A 13,600-nucleotide genomic window follows, 5' to 3' on the forward strand; every position below is an offset into this window, starting at 1 on the left:
TTTGAGAATTCGAACTCTTGTAGAATTGTGGCGAATGGATTTTCATGTGGTATTTGGGTTCTCTAAAATGATATTGTTAATGTTAAAATTTTGGGATTAAATTTTGAGGCTATTCACATGTGGATTGGTAATGGCCAAAAATTGTCAGTTTATGCTAGTCCCCAAAGAATTAATAGGCATATGTTGTGCGATCATTTGAATTCTGTAGTTAAGTCATGTGATGAACCTTGGCTAATTGCTGGTGATTTTAATTCGATCCTGGATATATCTGAAAGGAGAGGTAGCGCAACTACAACTAGAAATAGATGTCCTCTGTTTCAGGATTTTCTTTTTAATAATGGCCTTCGGGATTTGGGTTGTTGTGCGTCTCACTTTACATGGAGTAGAACGGGGATATCTCAACGTTTGTATCGGGCTCTAGGGAGTACTATTTTTGATATGTTCACGCTTGATTGTATAGTTCAGAATTTGCATCGGTTAAAATCTAGTCATCGCCCAATTTTAGTGTCCCTTAAATCTTAACGGGTGAGGGACAAGACCTTTTTGGTGTCTTGACAGTTGGATGCTTCACCTTGAGTTTAGGATGTTGGTTAGTAATAATTGGAATTATGAAGAATCCGTGGTGAATATGCTTAAGTAATTTCGAGTTAAGGTCTAAGGCTGAAACAAGCTTGTCTATGATAACATTTTTAGCCAGAAAAGACAACTGGTTTACGAACTGAAGAAAGTATAGAGTCTAATGGAGTTAAGGCTAAATGAGAGATTTTGTACTCGGGTAATAGAATTGAGACAAGCTTTGGAGGAGGTGTTGAAGCATGAGAAGCTCTAATGGATTTAGAAATCCCGATCAATTTGGCTTATGAATGGTGATTATAATATAAAATACTTCCATGGTAGGACTCTTGGTCGACGTAGAAGGAACAGAATTGAGGGCCTTCAGCTGGATGGGGTTGATTGGTGTTTTGATCCTACTATAGTAAAACATGTTGTGGATTTTTTATAAGAGTCTATTTTCCATGGACTATTCAATTGTTGGTGTTTTGTGCCGTAGAGGTTTTTTCCAAGATTTATCACTAGCTGAAAAAGATAGGCTTGTGTTGGAAATGACAAATTTAGATGTCCGTAATGCAGTTTTTTGTAAGGCCCCACTTAAGGCACCAAGAATTGATGGTTTTCATGTGAAGTTTTATCAAACTTAGTGCTATATTATTGGACCTTCAGTTTGCTCGATGGTGCAACAGGTGTTTGGAGGTTGTCTAGTGGACCACAGAATTAATAAAACTTTGCTTGTTCTAATCCCAAAGGTTGATAGTCTAGAAATTATCACTCAATTTCATTAAATTAGCTTTTGTATGGTTTCATTCAATTAATAATGTTGAGGCTTACTAAACAAAATTAAGGTAGCTTTGTGATAGGTAGAATGTAACACCCCCTAACCCATTACCGTCGTCGGATTAGGGTTACGGAGTATTACTTACTGTACAAAACAGAACCTTTAACTTCAAAATAGATCAAAAATACAATTTAAATTATTTTCCAATAACTTATTACAATCATAGAAATCATACACATTTGGGTATTATATCGAGCCTTCAGGACACTAAAAACAATTTAAAAAAAATCGGGGTTTAATTTGAAACAAATAAGAAGATTTTGGAAAAACATAAAAAATTGGGAAACAGGGGTCACACAGCTGTGTGACATAGCTCAGATCGTGTGGACATTCGACGTAAGGACACACAGCCGTGACCCAGCTCATGTGTTTGCCCGTGTGGGTATTCGAAATAGGGTCATACGGTCATGTCGCAAGCCATGTGCCAAACCGTGTGTACTTTTGATGTTGGGTCATACGGCCATATTGCAGGTCATGTGCAAGACTGTGTGACAAACTGTTTTGAAACACATAGCCTTGTGATAGACCGTGTCTTAAAATTGTGTCAAAATTGCACCTAAATATAAATTACATACAGTCGTGTGAGATGACCGTGTGTGGTATACGGTCGTGTGTCAACCCGTGTCCCAGGCTGTTTGCTCCAAATTTAACCCCTAAAACAAGCTATTTCAATACTCATTCTTGCCCAACCAAGATATACTATTTACCCATACATTCAATTGAACAAAACATTCTTTAAACATACTTAAAACATACCAAATCAATCAACCTATAAGTTCTAACCAATATTCCATTCAAAGGCACCTCAATTCATACTAATTCAAAATCACATTATAACCTAAACATGCATCATCACAACCACAAACCATTCAACCATTTCAATCACATATAGACATACCTCAAGTCATGTATTTACATAGCACTCAAAAGTGACCAAAGGCATATTCTTAATAAGCATTACAAGTCCAACAAACATATACTCAAAAACATAATGAAACCAAGTAGACCAAATAACGTATTCACAACACCTATTCATATAATACCTATACATGTCATTTATAACCATAGCCAAAATAAACAAAAGCTACCAAAATGAATGTTGGATAGTGTGATAGGACTCAGATAGATTCCAATTGATTGAGTTTCCGATGATCTACAAAACAGAGGAAAAGCAATTACGTAAGCAAATAGTGCTTAGTAAGCTTGTATAAGAGAAATTCATACTTATCGAACATCAACATAAAATCATTCAACCATGCTCATTGAATCATACAAATACTTTACTTTCCTATTCACAACAATTCACATAGGTAGTAGATAACTTTAAAATATATCATCAAAGTAACATGGCATATATCATTAAATAAATTTCATACATTCATCTTTTCTCACATGTTTGCTTAATAACCTTTTTTCCATTCATTTACAAATACCAAATTTTCCATTTCATAATATAATTAACACCCATCAGTTTATATTAATACCTTTCCATTAGCCTTTACTTATCCTTTGAACCATATAGAATTATGTCAGATACTCGGGAATGCTTACACATAATATGCATTTTCATGTAATCGTATCATTTTTAATAATGCTCACATGAGCTGTGGAGAATCTATAACAAATGCAAGACCTTAGCCATTGGTAGGACATCTAGGATTAACATCCAAAACCATATAATTCCTAATGACATGTCATTTGTATCCTAAGAATTCTTAAGGTTCAAATGGGATTATTAAACCATCAAGTATTCAAGCTATCGTAATATTGTCGAGTCAAATTATATCTAACATATTGTTAACTAATAATCAATCCAAAGAATAATTAATAAGTATTTAAATCATATGAACTTACCTCAATCACAATGATTGTTACAACTAAGTCGAAACTAATCTGAGATTTTTGCTTTTCCTTGATTCAAGTCCGTTTGATCCTTTTCTTGATCTAAATAGTAATTTAACTCAATTAAGTATTTCAAATAGTAAAAAAAAATCATTAATTCTAGTTCATAACTCATTTCAATATGAAATGAAATCACCCCTAATATTTTAACTTTTATACAATTTAGTCCCTAAGCCAAACTTGCAAATTCACCATTTTTCTAGCAAAAACATACTAGCCAGTTTTAATAGGGGTCCTAAACAGCCCATAATTATCAAAATTTCTCATCAACTTCAAGGAATTTTACACTTTTAACAAATTAACCCTTAACCCTAAATCCATCAAGAATCACTTAACAAAATAAGTTTATTTAACAACCAAGTTTAATAATCTATCAATTTAACCTAAAACACATCCAAATTCATCCATGGGAAGTCCCTTATCCTTTAAAAAATTTTCAAATTAACCATTGGACAAACTAAACTATGCTAAAACAAGCTCAAAAACATAAAAATCACTAAAAACAGGGTTCAAACACATACCATGCAATTGAATAACCCTAGCTGGTATTTTTGGTTGAAAAAAATTAAAAGGAAGAAGATGATAACATTTTAGTGATTTATTATGAGTTTATTTAATTAATTATAATTTTACCCATAGTTTAAAAGATTATAAAATAACCAAATCATGTCCATCATTGTCCACCATGAAAATAAATGGCATAGTTACCAACTAGATCCATTAACTTATATTTTAAAAGCCACTGAATCCATTTAACTAATAGAAACTAACTTTTGCATCTTTTACAGTTTAGCCTTTTTACCTAATTAACTATATAAACCTCAAAATTGCATAACAAAAATTTAATACAACCCTAATATAACCTTATAGACATTAAATAAATATTAAAATACTAACTTACTTACCAGAATCGTGGTTCCAAAACCATTATTTTTGACACCACTGAAAACAGGCTGTTACATAGAAGCATTTCGAACAACATTGTTATTGTTCAGGAAGTGGTACATTCTTTGAGGAATTTTAAAGGTAGAAAATCTGGGATGATCCTTAAAATTAATCTTGAGAAGGCATATAATAGAATTCATTGGGATTTCTTGAGGGATACACTTTTAGAAGCAAGGTTGTCATCCATGTTAATCACAATAATTATAAATTGTGTGCTTCAACTACGTTTCAGATTCTTTGAAATGGTATGATCATGGATGAATTCAGGCCTTCCAGGGGGTTACGACAAGGAGATCCCCTATCTTCTCACTTATTTGTCTTATGTATGGAGAGGTTAGGACACTTAATTCATGAATCAGTGAATAACATGAGGTAGAGACCTCTGTTTCTAGTTAAAAGTGGTCCAGCTTTATCACAATTATTTTTTGTGGATAACTTAAAGCTTTTTGGGGAAGCGGACTCGAAGTAATCTGAAGTTATAAATGATATTTTGAATACCTTCTGTCACTTCTCGATATAAAAAGTGAATAAGAACAAATTTTAGGTATTTTTATTGCATAATGTTCTAGAAACAATTGTGTCAGATATTTGTAGGAATGTGGGTTTTGAACGTGTGAATGATTTGGGGATGTACCTTGGTCTTTTGATTATTCATAAGAGAGTCAGAGTTGGCACTTTTAAGTTTTTGGTGAATAATGTTCGTAGTAGACTCAATGGGTGGGAGGCTAATAAAATTTCATTGGCCGGCAGAATTACGTTAGCTATATCCATGTTGCTATCTATCTCTAATTATTTTATGTTTATAGTTCGTATTCCTATAACTATGTGTGGTGATATTGAAAAACTGGCTCATAATTTTGTTTGGGGATCCTTTTTTGATACTAGGAAACTGACCCTTGTTAAATGGAATGACTATTGTCATCCGGTTGAGGTTGGAGGTTCGGTTATATGATGTTTAGCTATTTAGAACAAGCTATTCTTTTTGAAACTCGATTTTCTTTTATTAACAAAGATTGATGACTTATAGGTCAAGATTGTGAGGAGTAAATACAAGATTTGTTAGGTACTACCGAATTCTATCAATAGGAGTATTTGTTCCTACATATGGAGTTCTTTAATGTGAGTTTGGTAAGATGTGGTGAAAAATGTTTATTGGACTATTAAGGTTGGAGCCTTGATGAATTTTTTGAATGACAACTGGATTTATCAACTGGGCCCTTTAAAGAATTTCTATGTGGAATCTGAGCAACCAAATGACACTTTTGCCAGTATGACTTAGTGGATGAGTTAGGAAGTTGGGATTGGAACCGTCTTCGAAGCCTTCTACCTAGCCCAAATTTGATGCAAATAGCTTTGGTTTTTCCCTTTCTCAGGAAGTTGGAAATGATCGTTTATCGTGGAGATGGGCGACTAGAAATGCATTTTCCATGATAGAAAGCTAGGTATGTACCAATTTGATTCGAACGATAACTCTAATGTCTGGAAGTTATTTTGGAAAGCTAAGGTCCCTCGACGAGTTAGAGTGTTCATTTGGTTATTGTGGAAGAACAAACTATTAACTAATGAGGAGAGAGTTAGAAGACATATGGCTTGTGAGGGCCAATATCAGTGTTGCAATATTTCCCTTGAGACCAAGTTACATGTAGTTAGAGATTGTAAATTTCCATGGGTAGTCTGGAGTTCAATTGTACCAACTCAAAAGCAGGTACTATTCTTCTCCTTACCTATTGATGAATGGGTTGTTTGGAACATGCAAAATGTAGGGAATTGTGGTAATCACAAAATTGACTGGCAAATGTTATTTCATATAGTTTATTGGTTATTATGGAAAAGCATAAATATGTTTGTGTTTTTTAGTTGTCACATTTCTGTTCAGGATGTGGTAGATACAAGTATCAGTTGGATGAGAAGCTATTATCCAACCTTAAAGGCTATGCTACATTCGAGTTCTATAGCTATTGATCCCAAATGGTCAGCTCCGAAGAGCGGATGGGTTAAGATTAATATTGATGGTACAGTTTCACTTAGCTGTTATTCGTCTACAATTGGAGGAGTCATTAGAGATACTGATGGTAATTGGTTATGTGGTTACTCGATGTCATTAGGGAAAGACGAAGTGTTTAGAATTGAAGCGAGGTTCATGTTAGAAGGGCTTCAAGTTGCTTGGGACAAGAGTGATCGACAGTTTGAACTTGAGTCTGATAATGTGTTGTTAGTGGAATTAATCATAGTCAATAATTCTATTGATAATCTTATTATAGAATTACGGGCCATTCATAAGCTAACTCAGATGAATTAGAAAGTTCGTATCCGTCACATTTCCATAGCTCACAATGATGTTGTAGACTTCATGACCAAGCATGCTACTACATGATTCATAAATATCTAGGTGTTCTTCGAACCTCCTCAAGCTGTGCGAGGTTTAGTTCAAAAATATATTAAAGGTTTTTTTTATATTTTATGCTTGCTATTGTAATTACTTAATACTATTTTATTTACCAAAATTAAAGTCATCAAAATGTAATTAAAACTATCTTTTAAGTTATCAAATTTTGTTCCATGTTGAAGTCTCAAATTTGGAGATTTTTAGATTTAATTAAGTTAATTAGTTTAAGTAAGCTTGTCGAGTTTAATGCTTGTAGTAATTAATGTTATTAGAATTGTTGTAAATTTAATAAAAAATATCAAAGTTTTGATCAAATATTTTTAAAATTATTTCATATGTTACTAAAATATATAAAATAATATCAAAAGTGTTTTAGAAATTTTGACTATTTTGTTTCACATAATGTTCAAACAATATTTAGAACAACAATTTTGGTGCAGTCAAAGTTTTTGGTATTGACATGTCTGAATTTTTAATTACATGGCTTTTGATTTAATCTTACTAAGAAGCAATAAGGAGGTATGGATGTTTAAGATGGGAATAATGAGATTATCATTCATTCGAATGATCTGGAGAAGAAATATAGAAGTTTGAGATGATTGAATATATCTTTGGCCCTATTTGGTAGTTGGTTGATAGCTGATAGTTGATTGCTGATTGTAGTGGCTAGTTTGACCAATTGATTCTATTAACTGTTTATTTAAAAGCATTTGGTAAAACTTAGCTAAAAGCTGATATGTGTAAAATGATAAATAAGGGCATGTCACATTTTATTGTTAAGTATTTATTTGTTTATAATACTTCAATCTTTATTGGATGAAATTATTGAAATAAAACGCTATTACCAATGAATTAAAACATCCATTATGGAAATTAATTAGTGAATATTTTTGAAATTTTAAATAAACAAATTTATTATGTAACACCCCAAACCCGACCTAGACATTATGGCCGAATCTGGTGATGTCACATAGAATAGGTTTGAAAGCGAAGTTGTCTCGTAACATCATTTCAGCTAACTAACTCACATGCCTTACCTCTATTTTAGAAAAAATTGCTTTACTAGTTTATTTTCCAAAAATCTGATTTACAGTGAAAGCTTTAACCGTTTTGGTTTGGAATCACAGTCGTGTTTTTAAGAAAAACCATTGTTTGCGTATAAACCGTCATTTTTAATAAAACATTTTAGTAAAGTAATTAAATAGTCAAAATAATCCAAAAATAACCAGTTAAAACCAAACAGTCTAAAGAGTCCTCAAAATTACAACTCTCAAATGGAATCCAAAATAAAAATAAACCATATAGTAATTTAAGGCAGTTTAACAGAAGAGTGGTCACCGCTAAGTCTTTACCGCACCGATCCGCCTAAGACTGAGGATTACCTGACAGAAAAACAAACAGATGTGAGGTTACGAAAACTCAGTGTGTAACCCAACAGAATTAAGCATGCAAGCATACAATAATAATACACATAACTAGAAACATATACAGATACGGACTCATGTCCTTTTCAGACACAATAACAGAATTAGATACAAATACAGATATGCAAAATCCTACCCCCATCCTCTACAGACCATCTCCGACCATCCATCACACCATGTGGGGTTAAAAACACCGACCCATCCCTACACACCACGTCGTGTCATTAAGACACATATCAGATAATATATTCAGTCGAGCTACTAGAATAAAGTCATTTAACGCCGGTTAGAATACTTCCTCCTCATATACATGTCCCACCCCAGAACAGATACAGAACATACATACAGAATTAACAGATATATCATGCTTATATAAACAGATAGCAATATACATGGCATAGACATGCTCAAAACAGTACTTCAGTTTAACAGAACACATAGTTTTAGGACCCTATGGTAGGTTCACAGTAGATTAGAATGACCCATGTGACCCTACGAAAAATTTCAATATAATAGGCCCACATGCCCAAATTGGCCTTGCTCATATGGTCCATACAGCCTGGCCCTATAACCCACACGCCCGTGTAAAATGCCCGTGTGGGCCCATACGCCCAACTTGACCTAGCCCATGTTGCCCACACGGCCACAATCGAGCCATTACACAACCATGTCTTGTGCACGATCATGCTTTCATCGATCACACAGCCTTGTCTTCACATATGGCCTACCACACAGGCAACCACACGCCCGTGTGGCATCGACAGTGGCCATTTTCGGCATTAACACTCACGCAAAGATTCGAACACAGAACTTCTAACACACTAACTCCCTTATCACTCGAACCAGCAGACTCATTCTTATATGGTTTCACAGACAATTAAAAATAAGCCCACTGAACAGAGATAAGTCTCAGATCCAAAAATAACAAAAATTGCTAAAGGTAAGGCTTGAACTTGGGACTTCTTACACATACCCAAAACATTTAACCACTGAAGCAGATACAGATATTTGTGTCAAATACTTACAATAACAAAAATAAAAACGTCAATGCATTACAACTCTGCCCCCTAAAAGAAATTTCGACCTCGAAATTTACCTGATCAAAATAGATGAGGATACTACTGATGTATCGAGTCCTCAGGTTCCCACGTGGCCTCCTCAGTGCCATAATTCCACCACAGTACCTTCACTAAGAGAATGGACTTCCTCCTCAGAACCTTAATATCATGATCCAGAATCTGAATCGTCTCCTTCTTAAAGGTTAAGTCCTGTCTAACCTTGATCTCCTCAACAGAGACAATGTGAGAGGGGTCAGACTGATACCGCCTCAACATCAAGACTTGAAACACATCATGGATACGGTCCAACTCTGGAGGTAGCTCTAACTAATAAGCGATCGGTCTCACACACTTTAAAATCTGATATGGCCCAATGAACCTAGGGCTCAACTTACCCTTATGACCGAACCTTAGAACCTTCTTCCACGGAGAGACCTTAAGAAACATGGAGAGACCTTAAGAAACATTAAGTCCCCCACAGAATACTCAATATCACGTCTCTTCAGATCTGCATAAGATTTCTGTCTATCATAAGCCACCTTCAGACGATCCCGAATCAGTCTAATCTTATCTCAAGTCTCAAAAACCAACTCAAGACTCAATACTCGCCGTTTCACCTGGCTCAGTGGCCATTTTTAGCTTTTTTCGAAACCTCAATTTCTGCATTTCGGGTACACACCTAGTAATGATTCGACGTGAAACCACTCCCGAGCCTTCCAAAACCTATAAATAGAGTAACCAACAGCTCTTAGTTCCCTAATACGAGCCTAACGCGATTAGCCCTAATTTATAAAAATCGACTTACCACTTACCACGAATAAGAAAACGAGCACAACCTAATCAAGCCGCTGAAGTGAATAACGATACTTCACCACCTTCTCCTGAGCCACAGAATTTAATGATTACCCCCAACATTGATTATCCACACAAAGCACAAAACACAAAACCAACCTTAGCAAAAACCAAAACTAACTTACCAGCCCGATTGAGGAATCCAAAGCGTAAAAGCAACAATTTATCAGAAAAACGATAGTAACAAGCAGAAGAAATCAAAAATTGAAAGTGACAACAAAGGAGGAAAGAAAAACGTCAGGGAGCAAAAGAATTGATGTCAGGAAATTTGGGGAATTTTCTTCTAGAAGAGAGAGAAAGAAAAATAAAAGAAAAAGATAATATAATCCTTTATTTTACTCTCCACTAACCCCTTAACATATCAGATAATATAATCCAACTCTATCAAGACTCTATTAGGAAACCGAGCAAAAAGATTAGCATTAACGCTCACGCAAAGATTTGAACACAGGACCTCTAACACACTAACTCCCTTACCACTTGAACCAACAGGCTCATTCTGATATGGTTTCACGGACAATTGAAAATAAGTCCACTGAACAGAGATAAGGGTTAGATAAAAAATAACAGAAAATTGCTAAAAGAAAGGCTTGAACTTGGGACCTCACACACACACCCAAAACACTTAACTATTGAAGTAGATAGAAATATTTGTGTTAAATACTTACAATAACAAAAATAAGAACGTTAGGACGTTACATATTAAGTTCCTTATTTACAAATATTAACCTTGTGGAAATTGATAAATATTAATAGTGTATCAATATAATTGTAAATTATATTCTTAGTGATAATTATGTCATGTTCTTAGTATGTAAATTAGTGATAATTACGTCACACTCTGAATAAATTTGTCAAGGAGCATATTTCAATTCATATAAAGTTGCATAATAAATCATTTTACACAAGTAAATTGAAAATGATTAAGAGTACATAAATATTCAAGAAATAAATACATATCTCATTCTACATATATCATTAGGTTTGAGAGCATATGATAAAGGGAGTAATTTTTTAGTAAGCATGGTCAAGTATGTCATTCCACATATCTCATTCACAATCAACTGTGAAAAAAGTTATTCAAATCTGCGTTTTTTGTTTTGGAGGTTTTAACCCAAGAAATGCTTGTAAACCTCCATTCACCAAACATTACAATTAGAGGGTTTGATTACCCAATCCTTCATTTGTGTCCAAATTAACTAAAAAAAATCCAAAACTCTGTTTACCAAACATCCCATTTTTTTATATTTATCTTTTAAAGTGTATTTGGAGTTATTTTTAAAACTAGATAATGAAGTGATTAATCATTCAAGATAATTTATGAAGAGAATGTTAGCATTCAAACAAATGCTAAATGCTTATAAAATCATTTGAATGATGTTAGTTCTCATCATCTCACTACATTTATCCAAGACAATTATGTTTATCTAGTTGTTAAGTATTTAATATTTTATTATGGAATTTACGGTGGATATTTATTGTGTTGTCAAGAGAAAGAGCTGGAGAAGGGTGCTCCAAGTAAAGGAAAATAAAAATTTGTAGAACGAAGGAAGAGAAATGAGTCTTCTGTTATTTTTTGTATATTTTATTTACTTTTCTATTATTATATTTTAAAATAAATACTAAAATGGCATGAAATAATTGTTATTAATATGTTTTAGTTAAGGGTAAACTACACATGTCACTCAATTATAAAATATTTTCTTTTTAAATCACTCAACTATTAAATTTTTTAATTTGGTTATTCAATTATTTTTCCTTTTCTTTTTGACCACCCAATTATCATTATTTTAATTTGTTCACTCAATTAATCGAATTTTTTATTATCTATTTTATTAAGTCTCGTTAACATGGTAGTTAAAAACTATTATAATAACAAATTTAACCTCTACTTTTATATATTATATCGATTTAGTCATAATTTTAAAAATTAACCATCAAAATTTACAAATGATCTAAATTTTCCATCTCCTCCTAACCTTTCTCCAAAAAAAAAACCTTGCTTTTCTTTATTTTTTTTTTTCAATTTGAACCTAAATTTTGCCAAAAAGCACCAAGCAAGACAAAATATTTCAGATTTTTTAAAATTTTATTTTTTGGTTTAGGATAGTTTGATGCAATAGGATTTCAGGTTTACATAAAGGGTAAAGGGTAAAAGGTAAGGTGTTTTTGACACCTTTAATGATTGATTTAGGGTAAAGCTTCGTTAAGTTTCTAAAAAATATTGTTGATTTCCTTTTTCTTTATCGAAGTTATTATTTTGATCATCATCAACCTTTCCAATTATGTTATATTCTAAATTTTTAAATTTGTTAAAAATCATGGATCTGGTGAAGATTTTGAGTTAAAAAACAATTTGGGTAGAGATTTGAACTTGGATTAATGGGTTTCAAAATGATAATCAGTAACAATAACAATGGTCTCTATGAAAAGTGTGATAATAATAAATTGTTTCTTGCATTTGAAAGAGTAGGAAAATTTAGCAAATGGGTCTCTGATACTCATTGACTCATCTTCAAATCCTAACTTCAAGAGAAAAAGATGAAAATTGAATAATATCTCACTAAGTAGGCATAAAAAACCACACATGTTTGGTAAGAATATATGTGCTAATATTTAACGATAAATTAAGTTCAAATAGAAAGAAGAAAGGATGTTTCTTTTTCTTCTTCTTCTTCTTCTTTTGTGTGTGTGGAGAGAGGTGAAAGAGGATGCGGAGGTGGAGGCAACATGGTAGTGGAGGTGAGGAAAGCGAAAGAGGAAGGTAAATTTTGAGAATCAAATTGAGATCATTTGTAAATTTTGAGGGTTGATTTTTTAAAATTATGACTAAATCGATATAATATGTAAAATTTGAGGGATAAATTTATTATTATGCCAATTTTTAATTGCTATGTTAACGAGATTGAATGAAAATGGACCTAAAAAAATAATCTCAATTAATTAGGTGACCAAATTAAAAAATTGATAGTTGGGTAACTATAAAAGAAAATGAACAATAGTTATGTGAACAAATTAAAAAATGACAGTTGGATGATAAAAAAGAAAATGAGCAATAATTGAGTGACATGTGGTGTAGTTTACCCTTTAATTAATTATTTTTATAATAACATGGATAGAGAGGAGCCGCAAACCATTAATCAATGTTAAAGTGTATATGGTAGATTAATATTGAATTTTAATCTTGTTTTAACAAAATGTGACATATGAGATTTGTATGAAAAAATAATAAAAATTTCAAAAGTTAGCATGAAATATATATGGATTATTATGTGGGTTGTCATCTTTAAAATTTTAACATTTTAGCCAATATTTCTGTTAAAAAAAGTAAATTGACTCTTTTAAAATGTTGATGGTCAGATTCAACTCTTTTTAAAAGATTGAGGATCAAATTTTGCTAAAAGAGAGAGAGTGAGCCAAATTAACAAAAAACAAATGTAAATGTTAAGAGTCAAATTTATTATTATACCTTTACAAAATTAATAAATTATCATTCAATTAGCAAATATATGGTTTTTCACTACAACAATTTGGTGCTTCAGTGGCATTTCTTGTGAAGTTTTTACAAAAAACACCATGAGGTTTAGAATTTGGCAATGCTTGTAGTATAAATGCCATTATATAAAATAATTAATGGTGC

General features: G+C 32.6%; 1 protein-coding gene across 1 annotated transcript; it reads left to right on the forward strand.

Annotated features, from left to right (window-relative positions):
• The first annotated feature begins 5,825 nt into the window (after positions 1-5,825).
• LOC108458715 (uncharacterized) lies at positions 5,826-6,539 on the forward strand. The gene is made up of 2 exons (XM_017758117.1): positions 5,826-5,945; positions 6,117-6,539. The coding sequence occupies exons 1-2, from the start codon at positions 5,826-5,828 to the stop codon at positions 6,537-6,539; spliced, it is 543 nt and encodes a 180-aa protein (XP_017613606.1).
• The last annotated feature ends 7,061 nt before the right edge of the window (positions 6,540-13,600 follow it).

The sequence above is a fragment of the Gossypium arboreum genome, chromosome 8 (assembly GCF_025698485.1).
Source record: "Gossypium arboreum isolate Shixiya-1 chromosome 8, ASM2569848v2, whole genome shotgun sequence".
NCBI lineage: Eukaryota > Viridiplantae > Streptophyta > Magnoliopsida > Malvales > Malvaceae > Gossypium > Gossypium arboreum.

What these genes read in the sequence shown, in the direction of transcription:
- LOC108458715 (XM_017758117.1), top strand. Translation starts at nt 5,826, where the DNA reads ATGGCTTGTGAGGGCCAATATCAGTGTTGCAATATTTCCCTTGAGACC. An exon ending in TTGTACCAACTCAAAAGCAG is followed by an intron (nt 5,946 to 6,116) that starts GTACTATTCTTC and finishes ATTTCTGTTCAG; the next exon opens with GATGTGGTAGATACAAGTAT.